Source organism: Asterias rubens, chromosome 7 (assembly GCF_902459465.1).
Source record: "Asterias rubens chromosome 7, eAstRub1.3, whole genome shotgun sequence".
NCBI classification, from domain to species: domain Eukaryota; kingdom Metazoa; phylum Echinodermata; class Asteroidea; order Forcipulatida; family Asteriidae; genus Asterias; species Asterias rubens.
Genome location: NC_047068.1, coordinates 1,858,793 through 1,883,909, shown reverse-complemented (window position 1 = coordinate 1,883,909; position 25,117 = coordinate 1,858,793). Strand labels below are relative to the sequence as shown.

At 37.2% G+C, this 25,117-nt stretch overlaps 1 protein-coding gene across 3 annotated transcripts; it reads left to right on the top strand.

Annotated features, from left to right (window-relative positions):
* The first annotated feature begins 1,618 nt into the window (after positions 1-1,618).
* On the top strand, positions 1,619-23,379 carry LOC117292577 (putative E3 ubiquitin-protein ligase UNKL). Of its 3 annotated transcripts, none has more exons than XM_033774685.1 (14): positions 1,619-1,729; positions 1,833-2,042; positions 6,742-7,052; positions 9,391-9,526; positions 11,586-11,788; positions 13,339-13,454; positions 15,983-16,144; positions 17,272-17,416; positions 18,403-18,522; positions 19,986-20,155; positions 20,834-21,067; positions 21,451-21,546; positions 21,868-22,029; positions 22,810-23,379. In XM_033774685.1, the coding sequence occupies exons 1-14, from the start codon at positions 1,656-1,658 to the stop codon at positions 22,984-22,986; spliced, it is 2,316 nt and encodes a 771-aa protein (XP_033630576.1). In that variant the 5' UTR covers positions 1,619-1,655; the 3' UTR covers positions 22,987-23,379. The 3 variants fall into 3 exon arrangements, with proteins under 3 accessions (XP_033630576.1, XP_033630575.1, XP_033630577.1); XM_033774684.1 differs by having other exon boundaries at positions 9,367-9,526; XM_033774686.1 differs by lacking the exons at positions 1,619-1,729; positions 1,833-2,042 and adding an exon at positions 2,522-2,559 and having other exon boundaries at positions 9,367-9,526.
* The last annotated feature ends 1,738 nt before the right edge of the window (positions 23,380-25,117 follow it).

The following is a 25,117-nucleotide window of genomic DNA, read 5'->3' as shown; positions in this document are numbered from 1 at the left end:
TAAAATGAACAAATTATGGGTCTTAGATATGATCCATGCGTTTTGAAGTTTTTTTTCCTCAACATTTATTGTCAAGAAATTACAGTAATAAATAAATATTCAACTATCAGTACTTTACTCTTTGTCTTTGACTTCATTTTTAGTCATATTTTTTTCGTTTTTTTCTCCCTATTTGTTCGTAAGGAGAAGAGTCTTATTGAAATATAGTGCTTTGTTTGTTCACCCTCGTGAAAACATGCAGATATAAAATTGCAACATCTCTAATGTTCAGCCTAATTGCATTTTAAAAATGAACCAAAATTTGTTTTTGTCTCTCCTCTCTGCAAAGTTCACAACATCAAAGCAATAGCCCCCAAAAGTTAAAAAATTTAGTAATGGTTTGAAGGTATTGTGCGTGTTAGCACTGTATACTCAGTACTTTCCCGAGTTGTGTGAAAAAACCCACAGGCATATTACTCGGATTGGACACGAACCCACGACCTTTGCAATTCTAGAGCAGTGTCATACCAACTAAGAACTCTGGGAAGTACGGAGTATACTAGTGCTAACATAAATCGCTGTATATGGGTAAAACCAAAATTAATATTCTTTATCCCCGAGGAAAGTTTGACATCGATTTGCGACGCTGTTCAGTTCTTCATTATTGAAGTAAAGTCAACAAATTATAGTCGCAAAATCTGTCTGTCCATTGATTTGCTGTTCCAGTATTCTCGTGATCTGTTGACTCTAGAATAGGGTACACCACACTAAACAGAGAACAGAGCGTTGGCCTCATTATTATTTTGAAAGCCCTCAAATAATTCTGTTATAGACAGATTCAGGATACAGTGTATAAAAAAATTGCCCAATCTTGTGACCTGGGGGTTGTTGACCTCCAACTTGATGAGGGGTACTTTGTGGCGTCTCATGGCCGAGCGGTTAAGAGCACCGGATTCAAGCTCTGGTGTTTGATCAGCAGAGTGTGGGTTCGAATCCAGGTCATGACACTTGCTATGTACAATTGGTGAGGTAGTGCTTTCTGTTCTACCGGCCAGGCTTCGGATTGATAATACCCAAGCCTACATCCAATGGACTGTAAAAGGGGTAACCCTGTTTCAGCCCAAGGAGTAGGTGGCAACGGCCTATGGGAAAAACATAATTGTAGCCCACACCTTGAAGTGGCCTTAAAGGGAAGGTACATCAAGAACCAGGCCTCGTTGGGATAAAACCACTAGTGGAAAACCTCTTCACCACACATTGATTCCCTTATTAATGAAATAGGGTAGAACAATGGCCTTAGCTTTCGATCAAACCGGACCTTCATCAGAGGCATATAACAGGTACAAACATATCCAAATACATATCCATTATTAGAAAAAAGAGGGGAAAGGGATTAAGTGAGGATCCATAAAAAAGCTATAATTATTCATCAAATCACTAGGAGTTGTTTATGCAGACAACTTATGCTGCGAGACATGGTACACTGATCTGCAATTCAGCAGTGTTGTGATGCAGTGTTGTTTTGATGGGGAATCCCGTTACTAGATTTGATTCATCCCTACATCATCACAACATAGGCAAATCAAGTCTGACGTCAGCGATACTGAGTAATGAGACTGAGCATGCGTACTGGCGACGCGCGGGCAAAAGGGTTGTTTTTCCCATACAATTCTAAAATGCCGTCCGAACAGCAAAAAAACACGACGTCTTCTGCAATGGCTGCTCAACCAGAGAAACCATTTCATTACACGTAAGTTCAACGACATATCAAAATGTCATTTTAACTTGTCAGTTTTGCTTAATTAGGAGGGAAACAATATTTGTTAATGTCATATGTGTGCTTTGTTTGGCAGGTATTTGAAGGAGTTTCGAACACAACAATGTCAAGAGTTCTTGCAACACAAGTGTCCAAATCATCGTCCGTTTACTTGTTTTCATTGGCATTTTTTGAATCAAAGAAGAAGGAGACCCGTACGGAAACGTGATGGAACATTTAATTACAGTCCGGATGTTTATTGCACCAAGTTTGACGAAACTACAGGCATATGCCCTGACGACGAAGAGTAAGTTGAAAACTTTGTGATTGCAAGGGCAAGGTTCCGAATGTTTACGAATTTTCCCCACCCGTCGCCATATTGGTTTGAACTTGTTAACAATGTGTCATTAAACTTAACATTTTCCATGTGTTGACATGACTGAAACAAACGTGTCCGGACTTCGTATTGATTGTCAAGTGGTTGTTGTTAATTCATACAGTCGCTGGCACTATTTGAGATGTATATTTAGTTTTATTTTGTGTGTATATTGGCCAGTTTATTTGACGTCCGAGACCTTGAGTTTAGAAAAACCGCGCTAGCAGTTGCACATAACGCACGTAGTTTAATCCATACTCGTAGGAGTCGTAATACCACCTACATGTATGGACATGTACACACTATGTATGTACAGTATGTACACACCGTCTGTACATTACACAGTGCACTGTATCGGTTGTTATTGTACAGGTTTTAGTTTTAGTGTGCCTGTCAGTGTCACTCTGAGTGCATCCATGGAGCTAAAGTCGAGTGTCAGCATGTACATGTATTGTATTTTGCTGCCCTTCCTGACATTAAGTCAACACTAAATTAGTACAGTGTATGGTCCTTATATTATATATATCCTTTATTATATACATCCTTTATTATAACTCTATATTTTTTTATGTTATATTTATATTTATAACTTAAATTAGGTCTATTTTTCCATCATTTCCACTTGGTTTTGACAAAATCCCAGTGTAGTCCATATTAATGATGGCGACCATAATTTCTCTTTCTAGTAGGATTAAATCATGGAGGGAGGTTGTAAAACTACATCATACAGACTGACATGTTGCCTGTATGCATTGTGGATTTACAATGACTTTAAAATTGTAGTGCAGTATGATGGAATATGCTATTTCCACAGTACTGACAGTTTTATGATCAAAATAAAAGGTCCAACCTTTGTGAATATGTGAAGTTATTGCTATTTTTGTAGAAGTATTACTTTTCAATTTGACTGAATAATAATAATATCCAAGTCTTACAAACAGCGCACGTATCTACCAAACAAGGTACTCAAGGCGCTGAGTATTTACAAACTTTCAGAAAGATAGGTTATTGAAGTGATGAATTCTGAGACCCAATTATGTTGCACCTTATAAGGGTTTACAAGGTGCTACAGAGCATATAGCAGCCACAGCTAGGAACATGGGGGCGAACCCCGTTTTTTTCCGGTAAGTGCACTGGGTTCTTTTACATGCGTTTCACAACACATGGGACCAACGGCTTTACGTCCCATCCGAAGGACGAAGCAATGGTTAAGTGTCTTGCTTAAGGACACAAGTGTCACGGCTGGGGATCGAGCCCACACTCTGCTGATCAGAAACACCAGAGCAATTGCTCAAATATTTCACTATTTTTTTAGAAGAAAAACTAAAAATCAGAAAAGGTTGACAATATCTGTCAAAAGTGCTATCATCAGTGAATGATTTTGCTGTACAACATTTATCAGATTTTGCTACTCAAAAGTCATTATTTGCTACTCAATGTTATTAGCATTCAGAATCAGTGATGCACAAAATACCTTCAGTCTAAATATATCTAATATTCTAAAAATGTCTAGAAAATATCTCTGTGATCATAGTTCTGGTCTGTAGAAGAAAGTTGTTTTCACAGGCTTATTTGAAAAACTCCTTTCTGATTATCGTGATCACATAAGACACATATTCCCAGATTGTACACGCACGGATGCACATTTGAAGAGAACAACGATTGTAATTAGACCACTTTGTTTTGTGAAATTTATGATGTAACAACAATAAAATATAAATAACTGGACATTGCATCAAGGTTGATGAACATTCTTTATTCTGACTGAGAAACACGCTTATAAATAAAAGTACCATGATAAAAAGGGAACCCATCTACATAGAAATACAGTGAAAACCATACCTCATTGCAATGCTATCTTGCAGATCTGTAATAGTTGAGATTCCATTTTGTGTATTTATAACTGAGGATTTATTTTCTTTGGACTTTTTGAAGTTGTCCTTGTACAGTTAGGTGTAGGTTTGATCGGGTTTTAACTGTTAATAACTCTTACTAAATTCTGTGAAATTAACTAAATGTTCAAGGTCCTACACATGTACTACATGTAAGTAAGGCTTTGGGCCTTTGGAATCATAATGCAATTGAATCGAGTGGTAGCTGTACATATGGTTCTATGTAAACACTGACTGACACTCTGACACAAATAATGACTACTATGCACTTTTTTAGCAAAGACATGTGGGCCTCTTCAAGCAGGCTAGCACCATACACTGTTATTACCCACTGACAAGCTTGGAATTTCATCTTTGAGGGGGCAAGGCCATTTTCATATAGCAAAGTGCACTTCCATTGATTAAAGTCTAAGAGAAGCATATTCCTTAATCCATCTCAACTCCTAAGGAGTATGCAGCACCAGCAACCAACCAACACATACATATAGGTTGCTCATTCATATCAACATTCTCTACTCTTGCAAGAACCTGTTTACTTCAGGGTGATGAGAAACTACTAAAGTTTAAGTGTCTTGTTCAAGGACGCAAAGGTCATAACTGGGATTTAAACCCACACTCAGATAGACTTGGATGTATGCACTTAATCCCTCAGCAACAATATAACAAGTTGATAAAACAATGGACACATTATTGTTTTCAGCAAGATGCATTTACTTACTTACTTACTTAGCTGCTTAGGACTGGCTGTCCCTTGGCCTCCTTGGAAAACCGTCCCCACTCAGGTCTATTTCTAGCTAAGTGCTCTGCCCCATGAAGTGGAATGTTGGCATCATCCTGAATTTGCACCTTCCAGCGCATTTGGTTTTGATAATCCTTAAATTTAAGTCATTTGCACATTGCCTGAAAAGTTGCAATTAGCTCAACATTTATTTAAAGCTTGTGTGTATTGTATACACAACAAATAATGTCAATGCCTGCATCATAACAGGAAGTCATATTGTAAACTTCACTGATGAAGCTTTCAAATTTCCAAGAAGTCGTTTCCCTATTTTTGTGCAAATTCATATTTTTGCATGTGCTTTGCATCACACAATATTGTCATCTGTAGACTCTTCCTGTCACAATTGTACAGAAAAAGGGTTGAAATAAAAACTGGTCTGAGTACAGTTATTTTATTTTTAAAAAACATAGTCTTTACAAATTACAAGTCAATCTTTTGGAGACTTACTGTACTGAAATAATAAGCTTTCAATTTTGAAATGAAAGTTAAAAATCAAATGAACAAATGAAGAAATATATTTGGTCCTCTGAAAGTATTCTCATTGACAGTTTTCAAGCTGCAGTTGTGTAAGGCGTGTGGACTACTTGCATTATCAAGGATTCTGTCAGGTTGGGGTGGGGTTGGGAATTGTCAGTGTCAGGAATGTCGGTTTCAGTGAGGAAACTTTAAGTGTTTTTTTTTTGTAGTTGAAATATTGGAACATTTTTTCCCCTTTTTACATTATCACATGACTTCGTCTTCTTGAAAACTACCTTCTTCAAAACTACAATTTAAAATGAAATTTAAAAAAATATGTTTTTACATCACAAAGTATACACATCATACTTTATCTGATGTACAGGGTTTGATGAGCCGGAAAGAAAGTGTTATGTAAACAACAATTTACGTAGCCTTAAATGTTATTGTAATAAATCACTTTTAGTTTCAAAATATGGGATAAACAATGTGTGCATAATTAGTAGTTTGGGTGGACATGGTCATGATGGTAGAGATAGTTAACTGTTGCTGGTGCTTCAAGAACTAATTTCTTAAATTGATTGTGTTTTTTTTGTGCTAAATCAGAAAACAAACCTTATTGCTATGGTCACTGTAAGTCATGTATGTTTAGCAGGCATGGTATTTCCTATCTAAAATCTAATCTGCAATTTTTATTTCTCAGAAAATTTGTTATTAATTTAGCTGTACTAGTCTATAAACGTCTAAACCATGTTGCGTAGATCGGCCTTCAAACATATGCCTGGTGTAGTTTCTAAGCAGTACATTTTGCTGTATGCTTGATCAGCCCGTACTCGATCAATCAAGCAATCAATCAAATGTCATGTAAGAGCCAAAATCAAATGTTTACATCGAGGCACAGGATGAAGATAGTTAGTAACTAGTAAGCCTCCTGAAACAGCTGAGCTTTGAATAGTGTCTTGAAGCATGCAGAAAACTTGTACATGTAGCTCTAATAAACATACATGTAGGGAGCTTAATCTGATTTTGGAATAGACACAGATGTTCTATAGCAATTAAGTAAACTGAAATGTGAAAAACCAAGCTTGATAGAAAGAAACATGTAATTTTACATAAGCAGAGATTGCCTATTTTGGACTTTCTTGCTCAGCACGCTCGAAAAGTATTTTGTAAAGTTTGGTGAAGTTCAAACCATGTTAACAGCACTGCATGCTAAGATAAGCCTGTACACATACGTGCAATGGCACATAAGTTTTTCATTTTAGAGAGGTTGTATGTGAAGAGGTGTGTTCGTGATCCTTTTATATTATAGACCTATTTGTTAATACTTGGTATGTGCGCTGTTTGCGTTGAAAGAGGTGCATTGTGGTCTAGGCGGTGATCAAATTTGATCGCTAGCTAGACCACACCTCGTTCACCTCGTTCAACAGTTAGCACTTGCGCAATGGGTATTTCTGAAAAGGTGTATGCTCAATGCTTCACTTTTAAATCTTTTTTACAGATGTGCATTTTTACATCGAACCACTGGGGACACAGAAAGAAGGTACCATCTACGCTATTACAAGACTGGAACATGTGTACATGAAACTGACGCCCGTGGGCATTGTGTTAAGAATGGTCCGCACTGTGCATTTGCCCATGGTCCACACGGCTTGCGCCAACCAGTGTACGACATACGCGAAGTCATAGCTCAACATGACCCAGCCGAGCTTCTGACACCATCCAATGGTACTGGATCATCATTTACAAGCAGTACAAGTTTAATTCAAGAGAAAGATAAATCCTTGCTTATAGATGACCCTCGTTGGCAAGGTAAGCATTTCTTCAATTTAATGTAACTGAAAGTAGTTGTAATAATAATAATAATGCAGTTATACAACAGTTATAGAGCGCTAAATAGGAAGTTTCTAAGCGCTATAACCAGATTGACAAAACAGATGGGTTTTAAAGGGACACGTTGCCTTGGATCGGACGAGTTCATCTATAAAAAGCGTTTGTAACAATTTTTTATAAAATGCATATGGTTAGAAAGATGTTTTAAAAGTAGAATACAATGATCCACACAAGTTTGCCTCGAAATTGCGAGGTTTGCCTTTAACTGTGCGAACCAACACGGTTGGCCATTTATGGGAGTCAAAATTAAATGGCCGACCGTGTTGGTCGACGAGGTAAAAGGAAAACCGTGCAATTTCGAGGCATGTTTGTGTGGATCATTGTATTCTACTTTTACAACATCTTTTTACCCATGTGCATTTCATAACAAACGGTTACACACGCTTTTCAAAGACCAACTCGACCGATCCAAGGCAATGTGTTCCTTTAAGTAGAGATTTAAAATTGTCCAATGAAGGAGCTGCTTGAATGTGGGTGGGTAGCTTGTTCCAAAGTGTTGGAGCTATGACTGAAAAGGCGCGATAGTGTGTCATGGTGCGGGGTCCAAGGGAAAGCTGGAAATGAGCGCTTGAAGAAGAGTGAAGAATCTGCTGACATACCTATTTTGGTTTTACCCATATACACCGGTGTTTGTTAGCACTGTATACTCAGTACTTTCCTGAGTTCAATGGTCTATTTTGTATGAAACTGCTCTAGAATTGCAAGGGTCGTGGGTTTGAATCCCACCTGAGTAATATGCCTGTGATTTTTTTCACAGAACTCGGGGAAAGTACTGAGTATACAGTGCTAACACACATTGGTGTAGATGGGTAAAAGCAAAATGAATATTCTTTCAATATTAACATCTATTCATAAATACCTCAGACAGTTTCGCTATTTCTATTGGTGGTTGATCTAAGGACACTTAAAAGTTGATCTTAGTAATTTTTAACTTGTTTTGTTGTCGCCATAATTATTGAAATTTTTTGAAGGACGACTTAAACGTCTGAGATAAATTGGCAGTGTTGTACATGTACCTACAATGGTCAGTGCTGATCAACATAAAATAAAAATGCAGTCACTCAGCCAGCCACCCACTTTTTTAAGTGCAAAATACTCAGAACTGTATAATGTAATTTAATAATTGTCGGCTAGTACTGTGTGTGCGTCTTGTGCTTTGTGTACTTCTTCGTTTTGTGATCCTTTTAATGGTGAGGCCATTTTCATTTGCAAAGGGCACTTCTGTTAGAAATCATAAGGCTATCATTATTGGAAACTTTTGAAGGGCACCAAGGCTATTAGATCAGAACAATGGAGTCTATGGCCTAAGTGTCCTCCATGGAAATCCAGGCCTGAGTAAATATGATGTACCAATGGTGGCGGAACCAATGTTGAGTTCCATGAAAAGCTTCCTATAAATCGAGACCTGAGTAAATATGATGTACCAATGGTTGCGGAACCAATGTTGAGTTCCATGAAAAGCTTCCTATAACTCGAGACCTGAGTAAATATGATGTACCAATGGTTGTGGAACCAATGTTGAGTTCCATGAAAAGCTTCCTATAAATCGGGACCTCATAAGTTGTTTACATTTACTGCATTTAAAAAAAAAAAATATATGTTTTTTTTATACATACATCAAATGGCTTTGCATTGATGCTTTAGATAATGCTTTTCATATGCAGCAGTGCACAGAAGAGTGTTTGGTAATATTGGAGTTGTACATGCTGAACTAGATTTGACTGGTGCGTTTATAGCAATCCACACTATTGACACCACTTATGCTCAAACACCTGGATGTCAGAAAAACATTCCACCACTCACTGCATCCGCACCTTCCAGGCCACAGTAATGCAGTCATTTGTCATTACACGCAAGTAGACATAAATCTTCAACATTTACGCGTGCATATTTTATCAAAATTTTGCACATACCATAGCATTTGTGCTAAGTGCAATGGCCTAGGTAATTGTGGTGGGGAGTTTTTATTGAGTAATGTATTTAAAACTACAAGTCATAACACTCACAGCAATAACTAATTGTAATTTCATTTGATTTAGCTAATTGCGAAGCTTATTCAGGTAACTGTCAAATCCACTTTGTTCTTTTGGCACACTATGAACGTTTGTTAAAAATCCCTAGAAACATTTTTGTTTTTCTATTTTCTGGGGTGAAGCTGATTGTTAGTAATTCTTCAGATGCTTATTTTGAAAGATCATTATCGGTAACTGTGTACAATTCTGTGACCCTTTAGTCACCTTCCATTCTCCAACTCCAGATACTAATTTTGTTCTTGCTAACTACAAGACTGAGCTGTGTAAAAAGCCTCCCCGCTTGTGTCGTCAGGGGTACGCTTGTCCTCATTGTCATAATACCAGGGATAGGAGAAGGAGTCCTCACAAGTTCCATTACAGGTTTGTCTTAAACTTTAATCTTTTGATCTTAAAGACACTGGACACTATTGGTAATTGTCAAAGACCAGTCTTCTCACTTAGTGTATCTCAACATATGCATAAAATAACAAATCTGTGAAAATTTGAGCTCAATCGGCCGTCTAAATTGCGAGATAATAATGAAAGAAAAAACACCCTTGGTACACGAAGTTGTGTGCTTCCAGATGCTTGATTTCGAGACCTCAAACTCTAAATATCAGGTCTCGAAATCAAATTTGTGGAAAATTACTTTTTTCTTGAGGATACGTTACTTCAGAGGGAGCCGTTTCTCACAATGTTTTATACTATCAACAGCTCTCCATTACTCGTAACCAAGCAAGATTTTATGCCAATAATTATTTTGAGTAATTAATTTGAGTAATTACTGCCTTAAAGGGAAGGTATAATGTACAACACTAGTAGCATTATCTTCCAGTACTCGACATTCCACCAATCAGATGCTCGAACTGGAGGGTGGTATGAAAAGCTATAACCTACTTCCAGTTTTATATTGCCGGTGCCTATTGTTTCCTAAAACTTTCTCAACTCCCTGAGGAGCATACAACCTAAGGCTACTTAAATGAAGGGGTTATTCCAATACAATACTCTCTTGGCTCTATTAGGTTCTAATTTATTCACTGGGTTTATGGAAAGCAATTATAGTTAAGTGCCTAGCTCAAGGACATGTGTAATGATCATAAATTAGTTCCACTCTTTGACACCATGAGAATCAATATTCAGTATTGATTCTACATGCACTTGTACAAATAAAATAAACAAATAATATCAGCATGGTAAAGATCTGTGCATTAAACACAGAAGTTGTTGTGCAACTTGTCTGCAGGGCCCATTTTCATGGCTCTGCTTACTGCAGAATTATGCACTTACACTTACAGCCTATATAGAATTGTGTGCTATACGGTCACTGTAAATGCAGAATTTTGCAAATAGATCAAGATAGATTGCTTCTCATATCACACTGTTTTCTATAAGGTTCATGTAGTAGCTTAAACATATTTCATTTCATTAATTGTTCCTTTTTTTGCGACATGAGCATCTTTTGTGATGGCTATTGGCACAATATAAATATCCATATTTTTATTATTAATTGCCTGTTTTTATATAGCGATTTTCACACCCGGAGGGCGTCCCAAAGTGCTTCACATTATTACCCCTGATCACTGGGCCTTAATTCACTTCTTAAACCATCTCAGCTCCCTGGTGGGGAGTATGCAGCCTGTGCAACATTTATATGCGCTACTCGACTAAATCGATCACAAGAAGCATCTCTGCCCTCGCAGGTACCCATTTACCCCTTGGTGGAGAAAAGCAATTATAGTTAAGTGTCTTGCTAAGGGACACAAGTGTCACTACTGGGATTGGAACTCACACTCTGCTAAACAGAAGCACCAGAGCTTGAGTTCGGTGTTCTTATCCACTCGGCCAAGACACCCTATTACTATCATATTATAAGCAGAGCAATGAGAGTGCACCCAAATAGCAGTTCTTAAGATATATGAACATTTTAGGAATAAATACTCAAATTAAATGGTGCAGTCACAACCCCATAAATTAATGTTAAGAATATTTCAACTCCCTTAAAGACACTAGACACCTTTGGCAATTGTCAAAGACCAGTCTTCTCACTTGGTGTTTCTCAACATATGCACAAAATAACAAACCTGTGAAAATTTGAACTCAATTGGTAGTCAAAGTTGCAAGATAATAATGGAAGAAAAAACACCCTTGTCACATGAAGTTGTGTGCTTTCAGATGCTAGATTTCGGGAGGTCTTGAAATCAAATTCGAATATTTTAGTGGAAAATTACTTCTTTCTCGAAAACTGCGTTACTCCAAGGGGATCCGTTTCTCACCATGTTTTATACTATCAACAGCTCTCCATTGCTTTTTACCAAGTAAGTTGTTGTGCCAACAATTTGTTTGAGTAATTACCAAATGTGTCCACTGCCTTTAACCAGTGGTGTATACCATCTCTCCTCTGAATACAAATGAAAGTTTCTTATTTGTATTTCTATTACAGATCCACACCATGTCCCAATGTAAAGCATGGTGATGAGTGGGGTGAACCTGAGAATTGTGAACAAGGGGACCAGTGTCCATACTGTCATACACGTACAGAACAACAGTTTCATCCAGAGATCTATAAATCCACTAAATGTAACGACATGCAACAAACAGGCAACTGCCCGAGGGGGCCCTTCTGTGCGTTTGCGCATGTTGACCGTAAGTGTGTTTTCAGATCTTGTTGTTAAACCTGTGTGGCAGGAGATTGTGTGTCCCCCCATATGGCAAACTGTTTCTTTACTTCTTCTGATAGCGTGCTCTTTTGAATCCTCCTCCTTTACTTCAGCGGATGTTAATTTCCCAATGGGGGGTGGGGGGGGGGGGCAGAATCTCCGGGGGGACAGATTTCTCTACGATACCTGGGGTCGATTTCACAAAGAGTTAGGACTAGTCTTAACTTAGTAGGACTAGTCCTAGGATATATAAAAATACATATGGCTAGTCCTATATTTAATTCGTCCTTACTTGAGATAAGACTATAGTCTTAACTCTTGTGAAATCCACCCCTGCAATTGCAGATTATGAACTTCATCTTTAAAATTCATGGGCCCTTAGCCCTTCGAATTGGGGTGGGTAGTAGTTGTGTCTGTATGTTTAACTTCAGGTGTCTTTGATCTTGTGGTAGAATCTTAGGGTATATAAAATAAATACAACATGTAATTTTGGCATATTAAGTTAGGATGCACTAGTCATTTAATTATAAGCCTCTTTAGAGTGCAAGCTCATTTAAATAAAGGAAGGAAAAATCCCCCCTCCCCCCTCATTTAATGGTGCATGCCACAACTTTTGTTTATCACATTTTGGCAGGAAGTGCAATTTCTGAATATAAAGCTCAGGAGACATTTTGTTGGATCGTTGAGTGCTTGCTTTTAATAACTATCAGTCAAGGAATATTTCATTGATGTAATAAATCTCACACAGTCAAAATGCAAAGTGGTTAAAGTTTATTATGCGCTTAACTTCCTTGTTTCTAAATCGTATTTGACTATTGTTTCCAGATTAACAAAGTAAGAGCTCTTACATTGTTCTATGGAAATTTTTGTTTTGTTGTGCCTTTATTCAGCTATTATTTTCTGATGGTATGCCTACTGTGTTAGTACTGCATATAAATAAATAAATCATGATTGGGGATGTACTTGTGATTGGCACTACATGATCGTCATAACAAAGTTTAATTAAAAATGTAGTGAAACTCAACATTTTCAATTACAGCGCCCTCTAGTGTCCCATGATTTCCGGCTTTGCTTATAACTTTTGCAGTATGGCGTTAGGGACCAGTTAGCTTGTCATTCCACTAATCGGTAGGCTTTTTTCAATTGTCCATACATCGTTTTAAAAGGATGCTTTTCAACCGCAAACTAGCCAGCCAGATTACTTGTAGTAAATTTAAACTCTAGTCATCGGGAATTTTAACAGGAATCTACATATATATAGTGTGTGTGGCTAACAAGTTGTCATCAACATAGAATTTGAGACCTTTTGGAGAAATTAGTCTGCAAACTTTTTTGTTGCTTATGATGCAAACAAGCACAATACAAGTGTCATATAACTTCCAAGCTCAGGAAGTTAGTGTTTCACATATTTTGTTGTGATATATCATCATTAAACTATCATCATAGAAGTATTATGTAAACATTTGATTAACTGGATAAAAGGATAAGAGGATAAAAGTTATAACTGTTGAAATGTTTGTTTGTGTGTACTCACAGAGGAAATGACAGCGCAACGAGATTTTAGTGAAGATTTGAGTTTACTCTCCCAGCTTACACCAACTAGTTTGTCTTCTATGGTTGGAAACACAATCACTTCATCTCTACAACAGCAGGTTAGTATAAAAGCTAACCATAATGACAGAGTCAAACCCGGTTCATACTCCATGTGAATTCAAAGTGAAGGGAACTTATGAATAAACAATTCTCTCGAGGTGAAATAGTAACTCTTGGAAACAATTACTATGATTATAAGTTGTGATGTCAAATTTGTTTCACATGAAGTACGAACCAGTCTTCAGAAAAATAAAACAATAATAACCAGTAGGCCTATTGATAATGACCGAATAATTTTGGAGTAAAAACTAAAATGGTTTGCGTGGTTGAGAGCAATTTTGTAACACGTTGTATTGTAATCTCTTACATTTCTGTTGCTACATGTACTATTTTCAATTTTAAATAAGCATGAACTTGTGACTGTCTTCTTAAATCTTTTGAGGCTTTGTTAGTTTCCAACCAGGACAATAATGATCACTGTCAAAGAGCACTCAATTTTATGCCCCCTCGGCGTCCATAATCAAAAAGAAGGCATACAAGTATGAAGCCTTTTCCCCCTTGGGGGCCTATTTGAGGTGTGTATGAACTACAGCTATTAAAGGCATTAGACACTATTTAAACTACTCAAAATAATTGTTAGCATAAAAACCTATTTGGTAATGAGCAAGGGAGAGCTGTTGATGTTAAAAACATTACTAGAAACGGCTCCCTCTGAAGTAACAAAGTTTTTTGAGAAAAAAAGTAAATTCTCACACAAATATTATTCAAGCATCTGAAAGCACACAACTTGTGCAAACAAAGCTGTTTTTCTTCCATTATTGTCTCGCAACTTCGACGACCAATTGAGTTCAAATTTTCATAGGTTTCTTATTTTATGCATATGTTGTGAGATGCACCAAGTGAGAAGACTGGTCTTTGACAATTACCAAGTGTGTCCAATGCCTTTAACCACAGGACTTCAAATCTATACTAGGGTTTGATGAAGTCTCATTTCAAGGCTCTATTCTCGACATACACACAGAGACAGGGAAGTGCAGTAGTGAGTTTCTATATATACAGGCATGGAACGTTGATTTCCTCATTTTGGTTTCTCATCTCTGCCATTACAAATTATTACTGTGCCTTGTATTTGACTCTATGTTTTGACAATTTATAGTTGCCTGTGTGTTAAATGGAGTGGTTGAACAAATCTTTTCTTTGACAAAAAATTTCCAGGTGATATTTTTTGTTTTCAAATAAATTTAAAGAGTACATTATTATAAGCATTATTCACCCTGTATGAGGAAATACACAGAGTTTTTAGTTTGATGTTTGAGTATGGTAATTCCTAATAGAAAGAACATAATGGTTTAGAGGAGGTATATAAATGATGGGTATAGATCTTTCTTTTGTTGATAAACAAACCGCCTTGGATGGCATAGTGCACGGAATGTTAGTAAAACACTCAATCGTAAAAACATGTTTTAACCAAATTCAACATTTTCAGCCAGCTTTCAATTAAATAAAATACCTCTTATAATTAGTTGTTTTGTTTTTAACAAAATCAACACAATTTTTGAATATTTTTGTAACACTGAATCTTTTCTTGATTTGCATTTATGGTTTTCCATAGTTTTCCAACCTGGGTTGGCAAAAACTTGGGTGGAGATGTTGCAAAAGAAAGGTCTATAGTGACTGAATAAGTAGCTAAAATATTGTCCAGACAAGTTCAGTAAATGCTCACATTATCTATTTCCGTATTTGTCTGCCTATCGTGTGAAGAAGTTTACATTATTTAGACACTAGCTGTTAATAATAGGCAGGGTTTATTTCTTGTAATTGTCAAGTACCAGTATCCTTAATTGGTGTAAACCAACATGCATGAAATAACAAACCCGTGAAAATTTTTGCTCAATTGGTCATCTAAGTTGCAACAAAAAATTGAAAGGAAAAAACCTGCCCTTGTGTGATGCCAGATGCCGGAGAATGGCTTAAAGCTTTTCTCAGATCTAGTGGTGAAAAATTCCCTTTTCTTTAAAGGCAGTGGACACTATTGGTAATTACTCAAAATATTTATTAGTATAAAACCTTACTTGGTAACGAGTAATGGGGAGACGTTGGTAGTATAAAACATTGTGAGAAACGGCTCCCTCTGAGGTGGAGTAGTTTTTGAGAAAGAAGTAATTTTCCACGAATTTGATTTCGAAACCTCGGTTTTAGAATTTGAGGTCTCGAAATCAAGCATCTGAAAGCACACAACTTTGTGTGACAAGGGCGTTTTTGCTTTCATTATTATCTCGCAGCTTCGACGACCGATTGAGCTCAAATTTTCACAGGTTTGTTATTTCATGCATATGTTGAGATACACCAATTGAGAAGACTGGTCTTTGACAATTATCAATAGTGTCCAGTGTCTTTAAAACTACATAGCTTAAAAGGGTGCCGTTTCTAACAATGCTTTTAGTATCAACAACTCTCTAGTGCTCTTTACCAAGTGAATTTCTGTGGTCCGTAGTTACCAAAGATACAGTACCTAGCCTTTAAAGAAGTAATTTGATGATCGCTAAGCCTGGTTTGAATTGACCATTTTTCCCCCCATCTCTTTTAGATATCGTTTGGGGAGTCTATATTCACCTCTGTAACATCAAGCAGTGCACCAGGACCAATAGCCAAGCCACGCTCTAACAGCACATCTAGTAGCTATTCATCAGATAGTCTGCATTTTAACATATACCCAAGAGCACCTGGGTCAGAAAGAGAAGATTCATTTGTAAGTTCACCTACAGTTACTGTCAAGCTTGTTGATTGCATATTTCACCATTAGCCTTCTTGAGATATAATAATAATAATAATATCGAAGTGTTATATAGCACACGTATCTACCAAACAAGGTACTCAAGGCGCTGAGTATATACAAACTTTCAGAAAGATAGGTGATTGCAGTGATGAATTTTGAGACCCAATTATGTAGCACCTTATAAGGGTTTACAAAGTGCTACGGCGCATACAGCAGCCACAGCCAGGAACACCGGGGCGAACCCCTTCTCTTTTCGAACACCTGGGCGAACCCCTTCTCTTTTCGAAAAGTGCACTGGGTTCATTTACATGCGTTACACAACACATGGGACCAACGGCTTTACGTCCCATCCGAAGGACGAAGCAATGGTTAAGTGTCTTGCTTAAGGACACAAGTGTCACGGCTGGGGATTCAAACCCACACTCTGCTGATCAGAAACATCAGAGTTTGAATTCCGTGCTCTTAACCGCTCGGCCACAACACTTCCACAATGGTGGACACTATAGGAGTGCACTTTTTGGTTTGGTTATATACAGACAAATTCACCCAAACCTAATCTGTTGTAGCATTGTGTCCGCCATATCTCAAAAAGACTTTGGTCAAGTGGTTAGACTGCAGGACTTGCAATGACCAGGTTGTGGGTTTGAATCCCCAAGCATGTCGCTGATTTCACAATGGCTAGAATAAATAATGTGGTCCTTTTTACTAAATTACAATTTCTTGATTTGTGCAATTTACATGCATAATCATTGAGTTTAAACCAATGTTTGTATATGAAAGAGATTGGATGTTGCCAGCTTTCCCCTCGTTAGCGTTTTCTGAGTTCCATTGACGGGAAGATTTTCTAACAAACAAGCAGAAATACAAGGAGTACTAAAGATAATTCACAATAGCTATCTTTACCGGACACTTGTTCTGTGGCTTTGGTCCGCGCAAGTTTCTAACTTTTGTTCGCAGCAAAACCCTCCCTGGTTCTGCAGATGCTCCTGAAAATAAGTCAATATTTCCATGTTTTGATGGACAAATTTCCTTGATTATGGAAACTTTTCCCTATTTTGTTGAATGAAATTCTAATTATCTCTAAATATATCGTATTGTAGAGTATGTTACAACCATCAAGCCATTTACAATCAATGAATCCACTCACAACAACTGTATCAAGCTCCAGCTCTACAGCTTCCAGCGCTATGTCTGCTACAGCAACACCATTCTATCCAACTAGTGATACAGTAGAGTCAGTTATAGGTAGGTGTGGTGGCTTACTTCAAGACTTACTTAATGCTTTTTGTAAGATTTAACTAATAACACCTTTGTCATTGTATTTGACAAACATTGCAATGATGTCTTATCTTGTTTTATCAAATTTGTTTTCCTATTTTTTGTCATCACTGTTTTTGTCATGTGTTCAGTTTTTAACTGCTAGGGTTACATTTTGTTTAGCTGGTTTATTCCATAGTTGGGTTTCAATGTATATAAGAGGGTTTCCACAACACCCTGTGCATATTGTATTGTCTTTTAGTGGTTTATTTAATATATATTTCTATTAATGTCGTCTTGTTTTATAATGTCCCTATGTACCCCATGGTGGTGCAATTTTGTGTATTTTATCTATGCAATTTTTATCACTATTTTTACCTTGTAATGCCACAAGTTTGTGCTGCCAGTTGGTTTTTTTAATAGAAATTAATGAATGGATGAATGAAAAGGGAGATTATGCTTTAGTTAGCGTTTTTAGTGGAAAACTAATGCCCCCCCCCCCCCGAAAAAAAAAAGAAGTTGTAAAACTATTTGATCAGTTGTTCTTTCTACACAAAATTTATTCACTAATCCCCAACAATTTGAGTGGTTTATTGCAATCAAATGATGATTTGAGCCAAAGGTTGAACTGCGGTCAATTAACAAAGAGTTTTAAAATAATATTCAGAAATGAACCTTATTACAACCAAATAAGACTGTTCACATATATACATTGTGATATTAGACAACACTTTTTCATGCCTCTGGTTTACATGTAAGTAATTACTGTTCAGGTTCATAAAAAAAATATTTGTATAACTGCAAAGTTGACCTTAGACTGGTGTCCCATAGTGACTCAACTTGGACTCGGATCTGATTATTGATAATGACTTTTTAGCATTCACTAGTTGCATGGAATGTTGTAATTGTACATGAAAAACATATCTCCTTGAAATAAAATTAATGTTAATTTCAAATGTCTTTTTTATGTACAGGAAATGCCTTGGATGATATGAATTTGGATGATATTGACGTAGCAGCATTGGAGAAAGAATTAGACAACGATACATCATCTATATCAAGCTCTGTAGCTAGTATAGGGCATTTACCCAGCAGTAAGTATAATGTGGCTACTTCTTTAAAGCTATTGGACACTTTCGGTAAACAGTATTGTCCAAGGCCCACACTTCATGTATCACAACTTATATATATAATAACAAACCTGTGAAGATTTAGGCTCAATCGGTCATCGGAGTCGGGAGAAAATAACAGGAAAACCCACCCTTGTTTCCGCACGTTTCGCCCGGTCATGACATGTGTTTAAAATAAATCTGTTATTCTCGATATCTAGAATTGATATATTTTTAATGTTTTCTCAAAAAGTAAAGCATTTCATGGAATAATATTTTAAGAGAAGTCTTTCACCATTACCTTCTGTAAACCCTGTAAGTTATTTGTAAATCTGTGAACTTTTTTTTTTTTTTTTTTTTTTTTTTACCGAAAGTGTCCAATGGCTTTACCTATACTATACTCTAATTATATTCATCAGTCATAGGTCAGTGAGCAACTGGTTATTAAAGCTGTATATTACATTTGTCAGTTGCAGGCTAGTGAACAACTAAGCTATAAGCTATACTTCAATTATATCCATCAGTTATAGGGCCAGTGAGTTACTTGTTCTTAAATCTTATACTTCAATTATTTTCATAAGAGATAGGCGAGTGGGTAACTTTTTTTTAAAGTTATACTTCAGTTATTAAAAGGCACTGTACACGTTTGGTAATTACTCAAAATATATATCAGCATTAAACCCTTCTTTGTAACAAGCACTGGAGAGCTGTTGATAGTATAAAACATTGTGAGAAACGACTCCCTCTGAAGTAACGTAGTTTTTGAGAAAAAGGTAATTTCTCACTAAAATTATAAAAGACTTCTGGCCAGAAGCCTTTTATTCCTATCTGAAAGCACACTATTTTGTACAACAAGGGTGTTTTTTCTTTCGATATTTTCTTGAAACTTCAATGATCAATTGAGTTGAAATTTTCACAGGCTTGTTATTTTATGCATGCTGGGATAAACTAAGTGAGAAGACTGGTCTTTCACAACTACCAAACATGTTCAGTGCCTTCAAAGCTCTACAGTAAGTGCATTCCATTGAGCAGGCAAGATTAAAATATCATTGCAGTTGTGAGTGAATGCATTTTACCAATGTGAGTAGATAGTTGTGGGCATTTAAGTCATGAAGTTCATTCAACGTTGACTTTTGGGACGCTAGGTGGCAGCAGACTTTCCAGGTAAATTTCCATTGTTTACATAGTTCTGAGCATATTCACATTACCAAAGAACAAAGGATTTACTGGTTAGTCTGCAGCCACCTAGCATCCCAAAATTCCCCATTGCATTTGTATGTGATTATCATTTGTTTCTGGCTGGCAAAATGTAGGCCAGCAGTCTAATTGTGATAGGATAGCAGGTCGTCCCTACACAAACATCCGATCCTGTTGCATAACTCTATCATCAAGGCCAATAGTGCACTAATAGAGGATTAGTTAACATTTGTAGCTTGTATCTTTCTCAGGTCTAGGTTATGGAAGTTCAGCCCCAGTCAGCATACCAGGTAGTTCCAGCAGTATAGGTAGTGGACCTAATAATAAATCCTCTGTGACGGATAGTCCCAGTTCTCCAATGTCTCAGCTATCCTATATACCACACTTACAGCATCAGCAGCAACAACAGCAGCTAGAACAGGTGAGTAAACTAGACAATAAGTTAAGTACATTGGATGCTTCGGATATACAACAAATACTTGCATGTTTTTATAAGAAGATTATTAGTAAACCCTTTGAAGAAAAAAGACAGTCCTACCCCTGGTTTGAATTATACACTGGACCGCAGGCATGAGGCCAGTGGTTTTAGTGTTGGGCCAGTAGACTTATGACCTGACTAGTCTGGTGGTAAAGTGGTCCGGCTTGCTAGTGCAGTTTTTAATAGGAATTACTATTTCATTTGAAATGATGATGTTGTATGCTATGCTGATCTCATTTTAAAGTGCGTAAGCCAGTTTACAGCTAGGTCCTCAGCCAGGTGAAGGGCTTCGATGCCACCATCAAGGTGAGAGAGTGGGCAGTCATCTATTATGTGGCGCATCGGCTGGGGTTCGCCACAATCACAAAACATAGATGCAAGGTAGCCCCACTTGTGTAGGCTGCTGCGGCATGGCCCCTGCGTCCGAACAGAACCGGTTTAAGAGGTACTGTACAAATGGCTGCGGAAGAGGTCCATTCCCGGCAGCTGGATGGTGGGGTCAGCAACCAGTATACAGTGCTAACGCACATTAATGTTTGGTAAAACCAAATTAAGTGAAGAGTTGTAGAACAGTGGATATTGTTAAAAAATTATTTAATGCTGATCTTTTGTTGCGTACAGGCAGCAGCAGCATTCATGAGTCAACCCAACACAACACCCTACATGAGGCATATGAGTATTAATCGGTTACTAGACTCATCAGGCTCAGCAATCAGGGGTCCACACTCCCCACACACAGTAGGCAGTAACCCAAACTCAAACAGTGAAGATATAGTCAGGAAATTCCAAGAAGAGATTAGTGTCTTAAAGAATAAGCTACACACATGGGAGGAGTCTTGGAACCAGGCGAAACAGGTCAGTATCTTCAAATATAGCCAATTGATTTTTATTGCAATGACAGCGCATTTGAAGTATCAAAGAAGAGCATTGTTTTGAGTCTAGTCGACTTGCCTGCCTTTTTTGTTCATTGTCTATTACTCTCAGATGACTTTATGATTAGGTTTAATTGTGATTAATTTCAAATGCTAACCATTGGTTAATTAATGGTTCATTTTAATCTAACAATGCATAAGGAACAGAAAGAATAGCTGTGACGGTTCTTGCCTTGGTTTAGACCAGGGCCTAATTTCATGGCTCTGCTTACCGTGAGCAAAGAATAGGTACTTATGGAAGCAGGGAATGCCGCACTAATGTCACTTAACGTTCTAACTCTGACCTTTGTCACTATTGACCCACAGGCATGTGATGCATGGAAAAAGGAAGCCCATGAGGCGAGTGAGAAAGCTAAACTAGCAGAAAGGGAGAAGCAAGTTGCAATGCAACTTAAAGAGGAGGTGAGTTTAGGCTCCAGTACTCTTCCTAACTTAAGATTAATCTTAGGACTTAGGACGAGTCCCAACCCTGCACTGTAGCATGCAGACCTTGAGATTAATCCTAATTTAAGACGAGTTACTCGTCCTAACTCGAGATAAGACGAGTCCTAACTCTTTGTGAAATCGACCCCTGTCTTCTCACTTGGTGTATCTCAACATATGCATAAAATAACAAACCTGTGAAAATTTGAGCTCAATTGGTCATCGAAGTTATGACTGATGCTTCTCTCTCAATCTCATGTGTAATTTAAGAATGTTTCCTTATTGTTTGTATCCATATAGGCATTCAATGAAGCCAAATCACTAAAGCAGGACATAGAAGGGTTGACTGGTGGACCCTTTCTACACATATTGAACAAAGTAAGCGACTTGAATAATGTACCATTAGGCAGTCTCAAGCAACTTCAAATGCAACTAAAGTCAGACCTGGACAGATTAGAAAGGGTAAGTTTTACAAAGATATAACCCATTAACTGCAAGTGTCAATAAAACAAAGTTGCCCAGCAGCAAATATTGCTATTAAGTAGTTTTGATTTGATTTGAAAGAAACAATTACCATTTTTTTAGTGTTATGTGGATTATTGGAGGCACAATCATCCTCCAAAATATGTCAAGTTTATATGACATGGACAACATTTCTTTTAATCAAATACTGGTGTCTTTTAGTGACCCAACACAAACATGAAATAACAAACCTGCAAAGATTTAAGTTCAATCAGTCATTGCAGTCACAAGAAAATAGTCAGAGCAAACATTCGTTTTTGTGCCAATTAAGTAACAAAATAATGCTAGGAGCAACATGCTCATTCTATACTAGGAACAATATTGTAATGATGGTCCATTCGATGGTTTTATGATACAATTATAAAGAAGTGCAAAGAAGACATTCCTTGTCCTTCATCTAGAAATATTTCCTTTACGGCATATCAAATAAGCCAATGGGACAACTTCATTTTTTAAGTTCTATAGGTTAATAATACCCTGGCAACTCGACCCTAGCAGAGTCTTATCAAAGACTCTGCTAGGGTTGAAACGTCAGGCAATTAACTTCTTTTTGCATTTACACCATTGGTCCTTTTGGTTGGTGAGCAGTTTGCAACAGCTAATACTATTTTCTAATGTTCTATAAGTATAACCATTTGACTGCAGCTACAGGTGTCATCAGTTGGTATTGTTATGTTGTAACTCATACTAAATATCATTCTTGACTTTGATTCCCCCCAGATAATACACACCAAAGAGGCCTTGTTGTGTTGCGTGTGCCAAGAACGTGAGAGGAGTATAGCCACGTCACCTTGTCATCACCTTGTACTGTGTGATATCTGCGCCTCTTCCAAACTCAATTGTCCTGTCTGTCATTCTCAAATTACATCCAAACTATCCGTAGCGTTTCCATTGTGATCATCAGTAGATGGCTAGCTTGCTTGTCTTACTCTGTGTATATCTGTTTCAGAAATAACCATGTAGCTTTTAACCATACCCTTTATTGGTTGTCAGTTTTAGCGCGTTTACTATTAACAAAAAGATGCAAACATTTTTTCCAAGCATGTTCATAGACACTGATATCACTCTCCATAACGGCTGTAATTCATTTGCTCTTTGCCCCCAGTGAATATAGGTGGGCCTTTTCACACTATGATGTCTAAACCCCCGGTCCTGCCCCTGGTCTGCTCCGACAATAAGCCTTTTGCGAGTTAAATTCAATTAATGTCTGGTTCAAGGACTTGCCTAGTCACCGCTTACATTTGAATTCCTCAGACAACAGAGACAGTTGCTATGTCACATGATTTGGGGCAAGCTAAGCAGACCCTGGTACCATTGTGTCATACACATCCATTCAGAATTATGTATGGGTGTTCACTGTCTGTTACATAACTTTGCCCCTTATCATAGGACATAGCAAATATCTCTGTCGTATGAGGAATTCACACTTAAGTGGTGACTTGAGATCAAGCACGTCAATGTACCACACAACACTCAAATCTAACACGCAAATGGCTTATTAGGCATACCCGGGGGAATAGCTACCCCTGGTCTAGAGTAGGGGTAAGTGGTAAACCATGGGGTAAACAAACTCCCAGGGCCTCATCTGGGCTGCATTTCCCGGGGATGAAAGAAAGAGTGTGAAAATGGATATTGACTCTACTATTTAATATTTTGGAATTTGCTTTTTCTTCTCACTGCAACGTTTGATTAAAGGATGTCTGTCGATATTGTCATCATCTACAAGGTAATAATGACAATCTCCAGCTACAAGTTACTAATTAATGTATTATTAAGGAGCTCATTTTCAAAGCCTAAGATAAGAGAATCACAGCAGAAATGAGTTATAAATGTTGAAAACATGGTTGGTTTGGGTTCATACAAGCTTTTGGGAAAATTTATGTATTGTATAAAAATAGCAGCTGATCGTAAAGTTTCCCATTTTCAATTTGAAATAAATGTCAAATAAAAATATTGCTGTGCAAGGACATAAATTGTACTAGCCAAACAGAGAAAACAGTTCTGCATGCCTTGTCAATGTGGTTGGATTGATTTTAATTCTCATGATAATAATCATTGAAATGTCAGTTCAAGTTACATGTTCATCATATTGCTTTATTTGGTCATTAAACCATGCATTCATTACGCCAAAAAAAGAACCCCAAAAACATTTCATTTTAACACTTATACTTAGGAATGCTAAGAAATAATAACCACTTTATTGTTAGGTCTTTCTGCTTTATTGTTTTTCCTTTTAACCTTAACAGCTAAGTTTTGTTTGTGATTTTTAAATGCCATTTCTTACTCAAACATTTGTGAAATAGGATGTTTATTCATATGAGTCGAGTTATTAGGTCTTTGAGTTCTGTTGGTCTCCTATATTTTAATAGGACTTTACTAGTTTTAGAAATTTGGCGCTTGCACGTAAGCGGGAATCGTGATCAGAAGCCCAGATTTTGGCCTTAGCCATGAAATTGGGCCCTGTTTAGATGTTACAAATTCTTGGGATCTACAAACTGTTAACTACAGTTAACCTATCCCGTGATTAAAAGAATTTAAGTCCATTTTATTTTTATTGACTGATATCTCCAGACATACAGAGGAGAAAATAACTTAAGGATGATGTAAACAAAACAGGTTTTTTTATTAGTGCAAACAACACCCTTTCCTTTAGGCTGTCAGCAACAGTTACCCTGTGCATGATTTCTGTGGTTTGACTATTATATAGTGTATTTAAGCATTTCATGCAATACCTTGGCACTCAAGCTTAAGCATGAGCTAAGTTATGCCTAATGCCGTCATGCATACATGTACTCGGGATAAGACCTGAGTTCAATATATAGTGTATTTAAGCATTTCATGCAATACCTTGGCACTCAAGCTTAAGCATGAGCTAAGTTATGCCTAATGCCGTCATGCATACATGTACTCGGGATAAGACCTGAGTTCAATATATAGTGTATTTAAGCATTTCATGCAATACCTTGGCACTCAAGCTTAAGCATGAGCTAAGTTATGCCTAATGCTGTCATGCATACATGTACTCGGG